The 18,060-nt window shown below is 39.8% G+C and overlaps 1 protein-coding gene across 1 annotated transcript; it reads right to left on the reverse strand.

Moving 5' to 3' along the window:
• Nucleotides 1–909: 909 nt before the first annotated feature.
• LOC121516927 (protein sel-1 homolog 3) lies at nt 910–17,642 on the reverse strand. The gene is made up of 32 exons (XM_041798357.1): nt 17,157–17,642; nt 16,260–16,381; nt 16,049–16,167; nt 15,841–15,956; nt 13,810–13,871; nt 13,571–13,703; nt 13,361–13,487; nt 13,140–13,277; nt 11,465–11,670; nt 11,191–11,376; nt 10,039–10,513; nt 9,684–9,810; nt 9,479–9,600; nt 9,258–9,373; nt 9,108–9,169; nt 7,395–7,527; nt 7,173–7,311; nt 6,921–7,058; nt 5,300–5,505; nt 5,041–5,220; nt 4,360–4,479; nt 4,044–4,184; nt 3,867–3,929; nt 3,578–3,751; nt 2,760–2,887; nt 2,597–2,680; nt 2,421–2,511; nt 2,233–2,320; nt 2,029–2,138; nt 1,784–1,911; nt 1,590–1,692; nt 910–1,173 (listed from the first exon to the last, which is right to left on the reverse strand). Exons 1-32 carry the CDS (start codon nt 17,640–17,642, stop codon nt 1,084–1,086), a joined length of 4,713 nt encoding a protein of 1,570 aa, XP_041654291.1. The 3' UTR covers nt 910–1,083.
• Nucleotides 17,643–18,060: the final 418 nt, after the last annotated feature.

Consider the following 18,060-nt stretch of genomic DNA (forward strand, 5'->3'; position numbering starts at 1 on the left):
CCAGGGATAGGACAGTGGATAGAGTCAGAAACCAGGGAGAGTGGGTGAGAAAAGAACCCCAGGTCAGACTGGAATCCATGTCTGCTTGGAGGACACCAGATTGGGGCGTGCTAACTAGGCCAACAGCTGCCCCGGAAGATAATTTTTTAATCTTTCTACAAGATTTATCTTTGAAAATGTCTGAGACAATTCGCTGCTCACGATATTGACAAACAAGCATAACAGCTGTCATACAGTATGTGATAATAAAAAAAAACAGCGATCAAGATGATCTTTTGCTGCCCATATCACAGTAAAAACCCCGTTGCTCACTTGCAAAAAAGCATCAGACAGCTCTTCCTTACCTGAACTGTCTCATCCAGGTGTACATTCTCTCTAACCCACTGTGCTCTGCCAATGAAAGGTGCCCAGTCTTACCCTCACTGGCTCAACTCTCCTCTTTAGTCTCTTATAGTGGAACTAATAGAAAAACTCCATTCTGCAGAGTCAATTATGACCTTTAAGAAAAATGTAAGGCCCAGCCACTTTATTAAAACCTACACACCCAATGATATTGATGCTAAGAATAACATCATTAAAGATGGTATTGATAATGAACCAGTCAATATTGTAGTTGATGATATCTTCTGTACACCCTGTTTATTCCCTCTGTGTACAGGTGTCCGATCAGACTTGAAGTTTCTACTGTCAAGATCCTTACTTGTGTTGCACTTCCTCTCAGATTAGCATCATTTTAGACAAAAACATCTGCTTAATGAAATTGTAGAAATGCTATAAGGAGTACTGAACTATATGAACCTGAACACGAAACATTAGAAATTAGACAAGACATTTACTTGCACTGGGAGGCAAAAGAAAATCAAGGAGCAACATCTTTAATCTTAAAGCTAAGTGTAATTTTGTGGCACTTGTGGCACAGTCTGAACAGCAGGAATCAAAAACATCCTCAAACAGTCACAGTTGTTCTTTACAATGCTTCCGTACTAAACATGTAAACTCACAACAAAACATTTCTGTGCTGTTAATGTGCAGGTGGGCTATGAGTCCTTCATTCTGTTTCAGGATCCTAATGTGAGTCTGGCTCTAGTTGAGAGACAATGAAGCCCTCCTGAGCACAACACGAATGATTAGGAGTATTGTTGAAGCTGTAAGAACAGCAACTGCAGTGGAAACCTGTAGGGAAATAAGAAAAACGAAAACATCAGCATGATTCTGAGAAAGTGGGCTGGCAGAAAAAAATGCACAAATACTCAGGTCCTCTAAATTTAAGATAGTTAGAATTTGCATATTTCCATTTTATATCAGTTTCTTTTTTAAGATTATTTTTTAGGCTTTTTGCATGTATTTGACAGGAAAGCTGTAGAGAAACAGGAAATGTATGAGGAGAAAGTGGGGGAAGACACATCAAGCACCAGCAGCAGGATTTGTTATTTTGAGTAGAGCTGGAGAGCTTTTTTATGACCCACCCTGAACCATCATGCTCTTAACCTAAAATGCATTATGATCATAATAACAAACAAAAATGAAATGATCATATACATATAGTCTGAAGAAGTGACTTTTCTTATATGACATTTTACTTCACCAACCTTAATAGCAGTGTTGTAGTCCTTTTGAAAAGATTGAATATACACATTGTAGAGAGCAAGGCTGCAAGGTAAGTATCCATCTGAATTCCCTGAATCCCTGCATCTATTGGAAGAAAAATCTGAATTACCTTTTTTTCCAGATTTTTTAAGGTGCTTACAAAACAGTTTGATACATACATTCAGTGCTCACACACCTTTCATACAAAGCACTTTGAAGCAAAATGTTGTCTTCCAGGTAGAGCTCTGAAAGGCCAAGTTTGATCAATACTGACAGAGGCAGCCTGTAACCCTCAGCAACAAGAACGCCAAGGTTGTACCATCCCTGTGAAAGAAGAGTATGGCACACACTGATGTTTACACATATGAGCAATTATAAATAAAAAAAACTTCAAAGAAATATCTCAACATAGCAAGAACATCAGTTTAAAAGAAGGCCAACCTGTGGCTCCTGCTTCATTGCTGCCAGTGCGTACATCTCTGCTGCTGAAAACAAGTCTTTGTGAACGTCAGCTCCCCCCTCATACAGCAGGTCACCCATCTTAATCAAGGCTGGAGAGGCAACAGAGGTAGATATCAGCAGGATAAAGTGCAACATGTACTCAAGAGTTTCCATTTGTTAAATTCACAAAGGATGGTTCTTTACCATATGGGTCAGGATTTTGACTTTGGATTGTGAGGTTGTAATATCTCCACATGCAGCTTGAAGCAAAAACAGGATCCAGAATACCTAACTAAGAACGCACAGAGTATGTACATGTTTTAAAAATGAGAATACACTTAAAACAGAATACATAATAACCTGACAGTACAGCTAATAGAGAGATAACTCACTGTATTGTGTTCACAAAGATAGGCCACATTGAACTGTGCAGGTGCGTACCCACACTCAGCAGCCATCAGGTAATATAACAGTGAGGTAAACCTGTTGAAAGTCAGAAATTTTAATTTGCAGCAGCGGCAGATTATCAAGTGGCCTGATAGGAATCACGGATAGAGAAAAAAATTACATGTCACGCTTGAGATATGAATCCAAGGCTTTCCTCAAGATGGTGCCTAGGTATCCGTTGTGCTCAGCTGCCCACTTCACCCACCTGCAGGCAGTTTAAAAGACAATTACAGGTAGAAAAACACACATGTAAAGGGAGTGTGATAAAAGAAAAGAATACTAACAAAACAGCATGTGGCTGATGTCTGTTGATGCGGCCAGGTATCCCAGTAGTCAAAATCTCAGCTAGGAGAATCCCTCCTCTGATGTTGCCCCTCTCTGCAGCCTTCACATAGTACAGATAGGCTACAAACTGGAAGAAAGACAAATAATTACCTCTCTAGAAACACTGGCTTCCCTACAACAATCAAAGCCTGGCTTTCCCTTTGGAAAACCTAATCAAGGATTTCTGCTCGGGCTACACAATATAGGCCATTGTCTACAGCCAAAGCTTTGTTTTTTCCTAAGAGCCAAAATGCCCTTGTAGTTCAACTTTTTGAAACAGGGCTGCACTCGTCGTTGTCACTTCATTCTCACTGATAAATCCAAATCAAAAAGAGGCAGAACTTTTGATATCAGCTTCATCAGCAGCAGAGCCCTTGCGGCTGCTTTGTCTATTTGAGGGTGGAATTTCCCCTTTCTACAGCTGCTGCCAATGTTAGGACATAACTTCTACATTATGAGCTATTACAGGCCTAACACATAGTACGGAGAGAAGCAGAAGTCAGCTTCCGTAACCTAGCCACAATAGATGCTGGTGAGTGGATCAATGTCAGCTGTGGACGCAGGTCCCTTTCTGTTTAACCATCTCAGTTACAATGTGCACAAGAGCAACCGTCAGCACAGGGCATGCAATGTCAAACATGACTTGAGTGGCCAGGGGTTGGTGTGGGTATGATATGCGACTGTACTGTATAAGCAAAAAATGTTTCTCTGATCGGTTTATTTTACTGAATATTAGTTGCCATCCATAATGCTACAGGAAGCACTGACTCGAGCTCACCTCATCAGCAGCTTTTCCAGGATACCGACCCTGGGAGTACAGAACACCAAGGTTCAAAGCAGCATCTGGAGACCCATGGTGATCAGCCTGCTCCCACAGCTTCACTGCTTTCTCATCGTCATGCTCATGCTGCTCATAGTACCAGGCCAGGGCACTAATAGCAGGAACAAAACCCTATGGGACATACATTTGTAAAACATGCAATGGGCCTTTGCAACAGAGGATTTACTCTGAAAGTTACAGTAGAGGTAAAAATGACTCATACAGGATGAATTTTACAATACACAACCTTGTCCATTGATTTCTTTAGGAAAGTGATAGCTCTGGGAACATCCTTTTTGATCCCCTGCCCCTACAAATAAACAAGAATTTAACAAGAGGACATGAAACTTAAAGAAAATATAATAGAAGATAGTTCTCTGGTTAAGATGTTAATCTTTTCAGTAAATCAAGATGTGATTCTGACCTCCAGCAGGACTATGCCATAATCGTACATTGATACAGGATCCTCCAGCTGGACAGCTCCTCTTTCATAGTGTCTCACAGCTTCCTGGATGTTTGGGGACACTCCTTGCTGACCCCAGAAGAGCATGCGAGCAATAGCTTGCTGTACAGCAGATATTATTAAAATGATTATTTAATTTCAGTTTTCACTAAGTTTGAACATTTGTGACTAATTTATTTTACATAGAAATGTAAAACTTGAGATGCAAACCTTAAACATGATGCCTCACCTCCTCTTTTCATGTTACTTTATGTTTGTGCATGCACTGAGACAGTACCTCTGCTTCAGCTGCTCCCCTCTGAGCCTGATGTTTCAGCCATTGAAAGATGTGATGGTCCTTATTCGTCTGAAGATTCAACACCTCCTCATTGTTTAGATAAACTGCCTCAACAAATGTCTGAAACCAGCAATTGGGATGAGAAGAACAAATATCAAAAGTTGCAGGTTTCCTTTTCTTTTGTTCTTCTCCTTTTAAAAAGTGATGCAGATATTTTTAAAATGCTCCCCTCTGTTTCAGTCCCAAAACATGAGGCCTTTAGAGGATCAAACCCCTGCAAAAGGATTTACACTCTTGCTTTTTTTCCTTGAAAAAGTTCTAACACTTGAGCAACAATAAAGGGGGGAGAAAATACTTGCCATGCAATATACAGTATCTTCACATTATATCTAACCAGCTCACAGCTACATGAGTTTCTTTTATGACTCTGCATTAATGTTAATGAGTCCTAACAGAAAAAAGTATCAACCGCTTTTATTCAATACTTTGTTTTTTATCATATATGTGACTACGAACATTTCAGTAATGCCAATAAAAAAAAGTATTGGAGTATTTTATTAAAAGGGTTTTTTGTTTGTAACCATAAGGATGTTCAGGAAGTCAAGTGAAGACACTTTGGACTGAATGAAGTCATGTGCAAAACAGCACATCTGAGAACTGAGTTACAAAAGCATGCATTACCTGCCCTGGTATGGGACTATGACGGTCCAAATTTGTCTGCTTAGCAATGTTTGCATAATATGCATAGGCCAGGGCTTGGTCTACAGGGAAGCCATGGAAGCCCTGGTGGTGTAGGTGCCCAAGATGCATCAGTGCTAATCGATCATCCTTCTGAGCTGCCAGCAGAGCCAAGAGCCAAGACTGAACCAAAAACAAGGGCAAGTTAGGTCATAAAAAGTGCAACTTCTCAAGTTTTACTCTGACTTGAAAAAAGGTACACCTTATAGGGCTGTTTCTTCACTCCCAGGCCAGAGCTGTAGAGCACAGATGCCATGTGCAGGGCTCGGTTATCAGCTAGGCAGCCCGCTTGGAGCAGCAGTGGTAAGATTCTGCTGACTGCTCCAGTTCTGCCTCCTCTGTTGAGTCTCTGAAGTGATAAAGAGTACAGTGCTCTGCCTAAAGCTGCCAGGCTGTCTCCTCTGTCTCCTGCAAATCAGGGAATGAATTGATTTAAGGTCCTAAAGCTAAATTACATGGGTTTCAACAAGAAGAAGAAGAAGAACACAGTCAATTTACTCAGCTTGATTACAAGTGACTGGGTCTGTCAATGTAGAATCATGTAAAGCAATTTTGCTCCCAAAGATATGCTTTATAAGATGCTTTTGGACATCAGAAGCCTTTCTAAGGAAAATAAACCTTGATAGAACTCTATGCTTTTTAGCACATGACCCAGGGTCTGTTTTAGTCCTGGGGGTAGAAAATCCATCCCTTTCAGAGTTTTTGCTAAGGTGTTACTATTTTCCAAAGGCGCAGAAACTATGGGGCTGTTTATTGAACATTCCTGACTGGTAACTTGCTCAGTGACTCTGTAAATGACTCAGGTGACCTCCTAGACCAAAAGGTATTTTTCAACCAAATACCAAGACCATTAAGTCTGTGTTTTCAGCAAGACCTAAAGTCCCAGGGTGATTATGCAAATCAGGCATCCTGACAGAGTCAGAGAAAGACAGGAAGACAGAGTAAATCAACGTGATTACACAATATCAGATCATTACTGATAAAGATTTAAATGCAGTGTTTCTAAATTTAACAGAAGGATTTTAATTGTTAGATTTTGTTGGAAGTGACTGTTTTTGTGCTTTAATTTTAGTTAGATTAACAACTTTTTCTTGTCACATTTCGATGAATTGAGATAAATGGTCTGGGGGACAGACATGATCGAATGACTGTGCAGTAACTCAGTCATCCAAGTTATCCAAAGTTTGATCAAAATGGGGCAACAGGACTTAGTTAAGGCTTTTGAAGACATCTGGTCTCTTCTCTGAAAGGCTTTTTCAGCTCTAAAACTGACTGGAGCCAAAGGGAAATGTAAGCCTTTGTAGACCATATGAATGCTAATGATCTATGTGGTCACCTGAGAGCTGTTGGCAGATTTAATGACCTATTTACCAATCAGAAACATTCAGAACTACAGCCCCATAGTTACTGGGCCTTTGGAAAGAACAACCAGGGACTTGACAAGGAGTACATTTTCTACCTAAGAACTACATTTAGACCCTGGTGCCTGAGGTCAAAAAGCACAAAGCTCAACGAAAGGTTTCTAGTTCCTGGAGAAGGTTCCTGCTGTCAAACAGCACCCTATGTAAAACTGGCAAAATGTTTATTCAGGGATAGCTCTGTATCTATGGCATTTCGTCTTCTGGGTACATCTAATTTATGAAATAAGTTTCATTTGCATTAGCTAGTACATTCATGGGGTAAATAAAGTGATGTTAAGATTCTGATCCCCATGCCTTAAAGCATAAGTTAGTTAGAATATGTCAAGATATTTATCTGACTTCCAACCAATGGATATTGTGCATCAGTAACTGTCAAGTCATTTTTGTAGGTATATTTCTCACCATGTTTGAAAGCTAAAATCTTCGCAAGTTTTGCAGCTTCTCTCCTGTTAGGAACAGTTTCCTCCCACGGCTCACACTGTGGTTCTGATGGCTGTCTGGTCTTTTCTAACCACTCATGGAAAGCATCAAAACTGTTCTCTGAAAAACAGGGTCAGTTTCTTTCTACCTTTACTAACTCAACAGATCCAAAGCACTTGAGAAGATTTCCTAATGTAGTTATTTTAGCACCACCTATTGGATAAATATGCTTACTACTGGACTCTGCTCTCTCTTCAGCCTGGTGAGAATATTCTCTGATCTTCATGCTCATCTCCAGTTGAAACAGTTGACATGAGTGCATCCATCCAGTCAGATTCACAGCTCTGATAACATCTGGAAGAAAAACCTCAGACTGGAGGAAAGACAAATGATTAGACTCAATTTAATAGGATAGTTGATCTGGACATTAAGAGTTGACAGGTACAGTATATCTACCTTGTGTTGAGGTAATACTCTGTTGCGATGGAAAACCAGTGGCCCATAATAACCTTCAATACCGTTAACGTATCGACTTCCACCAATCACAAAATATCCGACTGTGTCATCCAGAACGACATTATGCCCAAAGCTGCAATCATAGTGATAATAATAACTATATTTTTATCTGTCCAAAAAACAGATGTTTAAAAAGTGTTTTGACAGACAAAGCAAAGGCAGGAAGATAGCACAAGAGCAAGAATGAATTCAAATACAGAAAAAGAAACAAAAGGTCTCAGAAAGTCATTAAGAAGTATTAGAGTCAGTTAAAAAGACCCCAAGATAAGAAGAACTGTAAAAAAAATCATAGGATTGAACAGTGGATTACAAAAAGGATAAATGCATGCAGAAAAAATGAAATTCATAGATTAGTGAAAACTATTAAGCAGGGGTGTCCAAACTTTTTTAACTGAGGGCCGTATGTAGAAAAATATAAGGCTAAATGGGCCACTTTGGTTTACTCATCTTTACTGTACTAAAGATAATAAAGCTATGAAATGCATGGTAATTGAATATGCTGAAAGATAACAACTTCCCAACAATGGCAAGGCAAATATCCAATTGGGAATCCAAGGATTTCAGAGTAACTAATCAGATTCCAGGTCCTGGTCAGCCCTGACTACCGTTTGATCTGCCCCTGGTCAGAATTAGCCAATAATAGCAGCAAAAGACAAAAACAAAAAAATCAAAAGAGAGAAAAGGAGAAACATTTCTAGCTAATTCAGGACTGAGACTGCCTCCTTCTGGAAATTCCATCTCTTCTACTCAGACCAAAAAAAAAAAAAAAAAAAAAAAAAAAAAAATCTGACCAAGTCGGCATCATATTTTCTTATCATGGTATCACAACATGATGTAGAGGTGGATCTCTCGTCTCCTTACTGCTACCTGACCCCATATCAACTTACATAAGACTTAGTTATTCTCTTGAGACATCTTTCACAGAGATTTTCTTTTCTTCCCATGTAATGAAAAGCCTAAATGAGCATTAATGTTTTTATAATTATGTTGTACCTTCTTAATATGGATATTTATCGGTTAATTACTGCCAATAATACAGTATATGCAATTAATTTTGCTGCTCCAATTTTTTGCTCTTTTTCTGCCATCCCTCCTGATGATTTTGCCTTCCTGTTTTATTGTTGTCTGTATCTTGACTTCATTGTAAATGATGGTTCTACCCTTGTGCGTTTAACAAGGATTTAAATGAATGAATGATGTGTGCAGTCTCTTATATTTTCAAATTCAGTTGAGATTTCAGAAATCATTTAGAGAGTGGCAGGCGTAAGTCATGACAAAATGCACATGAATTAATTCTTCCTGTCAATATGTTTGTTTACAGAATCAACACAGCAGCACCACCTAGTGTCAAAAGTAAGAAGTACAATACAGCTAAGTACATGCTTCATGTTGTAATGAAACCCATATTCATATTTTTTATAGACTTTGCTGCAGGCCAATTTAAAATGAACCATGGGCCACAGTTGGCCTGGGACCAGGGTTTGGACACCCCTTCAATAAAGGAAGGAAACAGCAGACAGGGCAAAGATAGAATATTAAGAGCGGTATAATGAAGAAAACAAAGACAGTGATCACGTGTTTACTGTAAAAAAATATGCCTAGAGTGTGTTTCTATGTCTGATATAGTTATATATTCACTAATCGTAGACTTACAAGTATTGTGATGCATATTCAGTTCTCTGTTCCCCATCTACACACACCATGGAGACAATCACCTAAGATAAAACAACAAAATAATTTTCCTCTATACATTCAAAAAGGATTTCTACTGTAACCATTTTCCCATAAGAGCAAACTACTCACCCTTCTGATGAACATCTCCATACGAATTTGGCACCACTCACTTAAAGGCACCTTGAATGAAGTGAGAAATGCAGAAGAGTCTGTTGACTCTCCATTCATCTGGATGTGAAGCTGGCCTGCAGAAATTACGAGAATACTCACACAAAGTCAGGTAATGGTGCAGTACACTGTAATGATATCATGAGGGCGTCTAAAGATGACAGAAATCTTTTTAACTGTACCTGAATTTCTTAGGAACACTGATGGCGATATATAGTTTTTATTAGAGTCTATATGATGGAGCAATCCACACAACTTTTCCTGGCAGTGTCTGTTCACAAATATCCACATGGAGATCATACAACTAGAAGAGAATATGAAGAACACTTAGCCTCCATAACTCCTGTGTTGGCAGTGTAGATGCTGAGACAGTGAATGTATGATTACCTCGGAGAAAAGATGGCGTTCATACGTAAAGACTCAAGAAGAGAATCATTGAACGGATCCAGTGTCTTTGTGATGCCAAAGTGTTCTCCAGTGGAAGCAAACACTGAAGACAGCATGTGTACTGTTTCTGGGTGACAAAATGGTTTTAGAGTTAGAATTTGAAGGCTTAAGATTTCTATTCCATGTTTAACAACTGTAAATACCACCATCCTTTACAGACAATACACAATGTAAATATTCAAAATCACACTAACTACAAATCAAGAAAGCTGTACTCTGATGAAACTTGAATACAAACATTTCAAAACCTGACTATTTGAACAAGTGTTCCTAAAATCCAGCCTTTAGATCCTACCTTGCTCGAGAAGGCATTGTTTCTTTGAGAAGTGTTGAGTTAATTGCAGCATTTGCATGTCCCAGTTAATACACAGCTGATGCTGTTTCATGGGCCGTTCAAAGAAAGGAACAGGCTCCAAAGCTGCCCCATCCTCAGCTGCAACCATCTCCTCAGTATCATCGAATCCAGGGTATGTGAGTGCGATTTCTAGTGTACAGCTCTGCACCCACTGGGAGTCAGGAACAATCCCATCAGCTTGATAAACCAACCAATCAGGCAGGTTGAGCTGAATAGCCTTTATTTGGGGGTCACGGGGGTTGCACCTCCAGTCTGTCAGCTGGATTATTTCTGTGATGCCGGTGTCAAAAGTCACAACCAAGTCCAGCTGAGCTGTAGCAACTCCATTACAAAAGTAAATCACATGCAGAATGTGGTGTGGTAGGGCCTTCTCAGGAGGATTCAGGAGAATTACCTCATTCAAGTTCAAGACCATCTGTATGATGAAGAGGACATGCAACAGCTGCTAATGACATCTGTTCAAGCAAGGGGAAAACTTAGAGATCAGTGCCTCTCAGCTGACTGTCAGGACACACCACCGACTCCTTTATGAAATATCACAACTCAGATTTCAGAGAATTTTCAACCAGTCACATTTATTTGACCAAAAAAGTTTGTGCTGCACAATTAATCTGATCACAGTTGCAATGTCAGGGTGTAACCCAATTGCATAATCGCATAGAAGGCAGCAAGTATTTTTGTATTCAGTTGACTTGAAAAGTTCACAAAAAAGCCTGCAGGAAGAAATATAAGCTTACAATAGTGCAATTATTGGAATTTATAGAAGTAGCTTTATTTAAAAAAAGGGAACAACTTTTCATTTTGGGAAAATATAACTCCATTTTGAAATACTGAAAAATCCAGTACTGGGAAAAATGATTTTTCATATTTTATGTCTCTAAATATTTGTGGGTTTTGAGTTGAGAACTATTTGTATTATCTTGTATTGTGTTTGCTGTGTATGTCTGCTCTTTGTTTGTTTGAAACTCTGCAAACTGCTGCTGTCGGTAAGGCTTTAGTGGCAGATAGAGTACCAGTTAAAGCTAAAACGCACAGCACTACTGTATTACTTAAGGATATAAGGGCACCAAAGTATCCAGTAGCAAATGTTACCTGCTTCTGTGTAAAATCGTCATGGCCAAAGTTTGTCTCCTTAGCAATGTTTGCATAATATGCGTAGGCCAGGTCCAGGTCCACAGGGAAGCCATGGTTACCTTTCTGGTCCAAGTGCCGCTGTCCAAGATGCATCAGTGCCAAGAGATCATCCTCCTGAGCTGCCAGCAGGGCCAGGAGCCAAGACTGAACCAAACACAAGGGCATGTTGTTATAAAAAATGAATGCTCTCACTCAGGAACAGTTTTAATGGAGCTTTCCAAGTAGCACTCACCTTATAAGGCTGTTTTGTCACTCCCAGGCCAGAGCTGTAGAGCACAGATGCCATGTTCAGAGCTCGGTTATCAGCTAGGCAGCCTGCTTGGAGCAGCAGTGGTAAGATTCTGCTGACTGCTCCAGTTCTGCCTCCTCTGCCAAGCCTCTGAAGTGATAAAGAGTACAGTGCTCTGCCTAAAGCTGCCAGGCTGACTCCTCTGTCTCCTGAAGTAAAAAAAAAAAAAAAAAAAAAAAAAAAAAAAAACTTTCAGGACTTCAACACAAATAACATGATCAATCATTATCAGGGAAGAGTAAGCAGCAACATGTTTACCCAGCTCAGTTCAGTACAGTCATGCAGTTAGACTGTACTTTTTACATTTTTATAATGACTCCATAGAAGCACAGAATTGCAGGAAATGTGCTTGATTGTTATTTCACTTTATGTTATACTGATGCCACTCTTTTATTTTGTAAAAAACTAAATAGAGCTGTTATGGGATTTACCGTAGTTAAGCCCAAAATCAGTTTCTGGCCAAGCACATGTAGACATACAAGAAATCTGACCTGGTGTTTTAGTTAAAAAAAAAAAACTTATAAGAAGAATGAGAACAGGAAATAGTGAGAGTAAAGACAGATAACAATATCAAATGTAATATAAAGATGGAAAGGGTGTACATAAGGTGCAGTGGAGGAGCTGTACAGATGTGCAGGTTTTACAGGCACGACTGTGCTTAATAAGTAACAGTGCAAATATCGTAGTCTATAAAAGACTGTCTATTATGTTTTGTTTTTGTTCTTTAATTGAATTTAAATGCTGCTTTAATGATCAGATATCACCAGATATAGCACTTAACTACCAGGCTTTAGATACTACTAATAGGAAGGGTTCCTTTTCACATCCTTACATCATCTCCTATGTTATGACCTGGTGTTGTGGATTGTGCATCTAGCTAAGGTTTTCACATTTGTAAGGAAAAGTAAAAACATACAGGTGCAGAAATTTGGGCTGATAAATAAAGAGGAGTCAGTTTTGTAGTCATGTATGATCTTGTCTTTCCTTATTTGTTATTTTGTATTATTCAGAGATATTATGTATTCTGTGTTGTTTTGTCCTTTTTACTTCTCAGAGTCCATTCATTGTCATATCAGCTGTGCCCCTAATTAGCATTAAACTCATAACCTTTAAAAAAACAAAATTCACCCTCATACAGTGGGTATATAAACACTGACTATTGAAACCAAAACTGTTTTTCTAACAGGTATAAATACCTTAATTTCTAATGCAAACCGTCATTTTAACGTGACACGGTGCTTCTGCAGCCAGCCTCAACTAGACACTCAAGGAACTGCGTTTTTTGATGTTATTTGCTTCACTTTTCACTCATTGAGGCTACTACTTGTTTGCCATGTGTCTCTCCAGAACCCAAAGTAAATAGCTGTAATAGACAAGTCTCCATAGAACAGGCAAATGTAAGCATGCTGACTGACATAGATTAGCTTGTGTATAAAATGTTCCCCTATTATTGCTATAATTCAGACCTCTGTGTTGTGTTTTCATAATGTGATGAGGATAGGATTGCAATTTATTGTACAGCCCTAGAGGAGATACTGCCTTTTAATAAAGTAAATGTAATTAGTGCTACTTTCCTCTTTAAATCATAATCTAATATATCATGTAAATTTTCTCTCACCATGTCTGAAAGCCAAAATCTTGGCCAGCCTCACAGCTATTCTCCTGTGAGGAGCAGTTTCCTCCCACAGCTCACACTGGGGTTTTGATGTAGTTCTGTCTTTTACCATCAGCTCATGGAAGACATCAAAGCAGGTGTCTGAGAAAGAGAACGTTAACTTTTTAGAGTATTTCATAATGCAGGAATTTTAGCAGCACCTAGTGGATTTATGAGCGTACTACCAGACTCTAGTCTCTGTTTAGAATATTCTCTGATCTTCATGCTCATCTCCAGATGAAACATTTTGCATGAGTGCATCCATCCAGTCAGATTCACTGCTCTGACAACATCTGGAAGAACAACCTTAGACTGGAGGAAAGACAAACAATTAAACTCAGATAAACCAAATAGTTGACCTGGGCGTTACCTGTTGGCAGGTGCATTACACTTACCCTGTGTTGAGGTAATATTCTGTTGCGGTGAAAAACCAATGGTCCATAATAACCCTCTCCACCTCCTATAAATTTACCTCCACCAATCACAAAATATCCATCTGTGTCATCCATTACAACATTATAGCCAGAGCTGCAAGACACAATGGCAACATGTTTTGAAAAGAACAGTTAGAAAGCATTTTTATAAATTCTGATAGTACCTTATTTCAAATGGATTGTGTTTTTGGTTGACTTACATGTATTCAGCAGAATAAGCAGTTCTCTGTTCCTTATCTATACACACCATGGAGACAGTAACCTGAGTTGTAGCGAGAATGACCACTTTAATTTAACATTTACAATCATTTACTTTTCATACATGGGCGTGCCCAGGGGTAAAGCAAGAAGTGGTATTGGCTGCCCTGAAATATGATCAGCCACCTCTGATCTCAAACCCACAATCTTTGGCTATAACTGGCTAGAGGTGGGGCTTAGGACTTACATAATTGAACTTTTTAGGCTGTGCTGCAAAGGGCTGATGTTAGCCTTTTTGATGTGGCACTCTTATTTTGGTTTCTATTCTTATATTTTTGAGCATCCAAAAGAAAAGCACACAAGACTTTAATATTGCCAATGGGCAGCAACCTGATGGTGAAAAGTGAAGCAAATGGTGAAGTACAAAAAACCCCCCCGCAGTTCCTTGAGTGTAAACTTGAGGCTGGGTAAAAATCTACCTTAGGTCCAATGTTAAAATGCTATTTTTACACAAAGATAAATATGTTTACAGCCTGGTATAAAAAGTAAAATTATATTCTCTAGCTTAGCTTGTAATATTTTCAAAAGACCATATTTCCAATAGGTTGAGCACCAAGAATGCTATCCATAATTTCTCTGCAAGTACTAGTGGGTGATCCCTAAAGTCCAGTTTGTTTGACAAGTGTGACTTGCTGCCTACTGCACTCAAGCACGGTACACTTCCTTGGCCTTGGCATGGATGGAAGAGGTGGGCACAGTTTGATTGCTCATGCATCCACACAAGCAAGGAAACATAACGTGATGTCATCTTGACAATTAAACTAAACAATGGCAGTAGGGTACACATGCAGGGGCCACCTGCGCTCCAAGCCCAAACAAGTCTGAGCACAGGCAGGTTTACAAGGTGTATAGTCTCTCTGAATCAGTGATGGAGAAGTGCACAGACAACATGACAGTAACTTTACTCACTTTGTGACTTATTTTGAGTTGTTTTGGTCAGATATAGCCCACTGACACTCCGCCTTTATCAAGATGAATGTCGAGAGGAATGGTTGCATCAGTTATGTGTTAAGTCAATGCTGTGCACCTTTGCTGTGATTGCAATAGCAATTTTACCACACCAAATCCCACCAGTGTGGCGTTCCAGATATCTGAACATGCAGAAGAAAGTCAGAGTCTTTCAGTCCTACGATATTCTTATGAGGCCTGGATGCTGACTGATGGCCAGAGGCGCCAGCTAGACCCCTTTATGACGACTTCTCTGCTGTGCATTTTTGGGTACAATTGGCAAGACCGTGTGTCTAATGCTGACAAACTCAGGAGAGTGAGGATGGGAAAGGTCAGCTGCTTGATAGAGGAATGGCAGCTGTGCTTTTATGGGCACCTGGCGTGCTTTCCTGGGCCTGATCCAGCTCAAGGTATACTGGATTACCTTGGACACCGAGAGCAACCGCGTGCATCATGACCTGGCCAAGTGCTGAACCGGTATATGCTCCCATACCTGACCTGAAGCCCACCTCAAAGAAGTTTGTTGTACCTTGGCACAGAATGGGGTGCTCACGCAGATCAAACAAAAAGGACTTTGAGGTATGGTACAGATTGTCTAACATGAGTGCACTCTTAAAGAATAGATCTGACCAAAGTGGCTCAACATAAGCCACAAAACATCAGTGAAGTTGCTGTCATGTAGTCTCTTTCTCCATTGTGCTGACTCTGAGACTACTTCTTTTAAACTGTGTGTCATATTATGATGTCATGACATCTTTGCACTCGGGCCAGTGGGGGATTGGGAAGGAGGGACAATCATGCTTCAGCACAGTACGGGCCAACTAGGCCTTGTGTGAGTGTGCCCAGTGCCTCTATTTCATAAAGTTTAGAGCTTTAATGTTGTTTTATACTTTAAATTAAAACTAGTTTTAAAAATGCCTGGGGGTCAAACACAGCTCATGTCACCCCTTGAAGTCACCCAATCAAAGTCCAGACACGCCTCTGATATCGTGATATGTCTGATATGTCCACAGGAGACTACTCACCTTTCTAAGGAGCACGGTTATACCGATTTGGCACCACTCATTTAAAGGCACTCTGAATGGAGTGAGAAATGCAAATGATTGCTTTAACTCTCCGTTCATCTGAATGTGAAGCTGACCTGCATGAGAGACAGATGAATATAAGTCAACATAATAGCACAGTGTAAAAATATAAAATATGTGACGGACATAAGAAGACTCTAAATTTCACCTGAATTAATGATGAAAAGTGCTGGTGTGTTGTATTCATTCCTGGAGTCTATATGGTAAAACAATCCACACATGTGTTCACAGTGTCTGGTCAACAACACCCACATAGAGAGCATGAACCTGGTAGAGAGTCAGGCACATTCACCCTCAATAACAGTAATGTTAGGAATATAAAAAAATATTAGGTAGTAGTTACATTTTTTGCTATTTACCTTGTAGAATTAATTGTTTTCACACGCAAATAATCCAGAGCTTTATTCCTGAATGGGGCCATAGTCTTTGAGATACCGACGTTTTTTCCCACAGAAGCAAATATTGAAGACAACAAGTGCACCTCTGAGGACACAAACCTTTATCATACATCTAAAAATGCAAACATTCTTTACAGCAGTGGCTCTCAACTGGTCTAGGCTCAGGACCCATGTCCACCACCTTTAAAGAAACCATGATCAGAATTGAAAGTAAAAATAATCACTAAAACTGATTTAATGAAAAAATGTTGCAGTTTGGGCCTTGGATTAATGGGCCATCTGCATTTGTAAATATTCTGAAGATGTGTGAGCCCAGGTAAAAATTCTATGTACAGGACCCCTACGGGCATGTCTGAGAACACTCACGACTCAGAGGATGCATCAAAAGTAAAATTGGCTTGGGGTGGATGTGGTGAGTAATTAAGGTATTGTCCAAGCCAGTAGCAGGTATGCCACGAGCCCCATGTTGTGGCACATCAGGCCCTGTGATGAATCCTTAGAGCCCATAGATGCCTAAAACTTGTGCACATGACTACATTTAGGTTGTTTCCCAAAGATTTTGAAAAGTTATTACATTAAAATGGGAAAGACAAGTTTGTTATCCTGAGATTAAAAGTTGAAATCTCAAGAAAGCAACTAAAGTTTGGTAAATGTGATGACAAAATTGAGTTACATAAAATAAATGGATGTATGTCCACTTAAGGCTTCCATACATCAGACTTTTTGCCAGTCTTTGTCACAGGAACACAGATCACCAGTTGAGAACCACTGCTTTGTAGGATTATATGAGATTAATTTATCACCCAACACTCAGTAAAGAGGTTGATGCTGAGTGCATATTTTAATCAAACTTTGGACCTTACCTTGCTCTAAAAGACAATGTTTGTTTAAAAACTGTTGAGTTAATCTTAGCATTTCCATGTTCCAAGCAATGCACAGCTGATGCTGCTTTAAAGGCCGTTCAAATAAAGGAACAGGTTCCAAATATGCCACATCCTCAGCTGCAACCAGCTCCTCCATGTCATCAGATCCAGGGTATGTCAGTGCTAATTCTAGCATACAAGTCAGCACCCATGGGGTGGAAGGAACAATCCCATCTGCTTGATAAACCAACCAATCAGGGAGGTTCAGCTCCAAAATCATTAATGACTTGCCATAAGGGTCACAGTCCCAGTGGTTTAGCTGGACCACACGACTGTGGCCAGTGTCAAAAAGTACGATCAAGTCCAGCTGCACTGTAGCAGGTTGGTTACAGGAGTAAAAGACATCTAAACGCTGGCTTGGCAGAGCCTTCTGTGGAGGATCCAGGAAGATGACACTGTTGAAACCTAGGGCCGCCTGCATGAGGACAAAAACATGCACATACGTGCTTAAGACATGATGTAAAACATGACAGTGAAATAGATGAAGGGAAAATGCTCCTACCTGTACACTGAGACAGAGCAGACAGATGAAGATGTGCTGTAAAGAACTCCATCGTTGACTATGTCGTTTCTGTAATCTCTCCATTAAAGTTTTTTAAGCTGCAGAGGAACAAGAAGCCTCAAGATCCGTGCCTCATCCTGCTCCACCTCACAGACATCGCAGCAAAGGTAAATATTTAACAGCACAAGGTCCCACCCAATGACTGTACACAGGACAGGTAAGGTGGAGCTTTCTCATTTAGACTTAGTATTACCATCCAGGCAAAAGATAACTAAAGCATCAAAGAAACAGACAAGCACTGCTCTACCTTTCACATAATTTAAAGAAAAATAACACG

Source organism: Cheilinus undulatus, linkage group 2, assembly GCF_018320785.1.
Source record: "Cheilinus undulatus linkage group 2, ASM1832078v1, whole genome shotgun sequence".
Lineage (NCBI taxonomy): Eukaryota > Metazoa > Chordata > Actinopteri > Labriformes > Labridae > Cheilinus > Cheilinus undulatus.

What these genes read in the sequence shown, in the direction of transcription:
- LOC121516927 (XM_041798357.1), bottom strand. Translation starts at nt 17,642, where the DNA reads ATGCAGGCGGCCCTAGGTTTCAACAGTGTCATCTTCCTGGATCCTCCA. An exon ending in GCTTATTCTGCTGAATACAT is followed by an intron (nt 13,704 to 13,809) that starts GTAAGTCAACCA and finishes TGTGTCTTGCAG; the next exon opens with CTCTGGCTATAATGTTGTAA. An exon ending in TAAACAGAGACTAGAGTCTG is followed by an intron (nt 13,278 to 13,360) that starts GTAGTACGCTCA and finishes TCTCTTTCTCAG; the next exon opens with ACACCTGCTTTGATGTCTTC.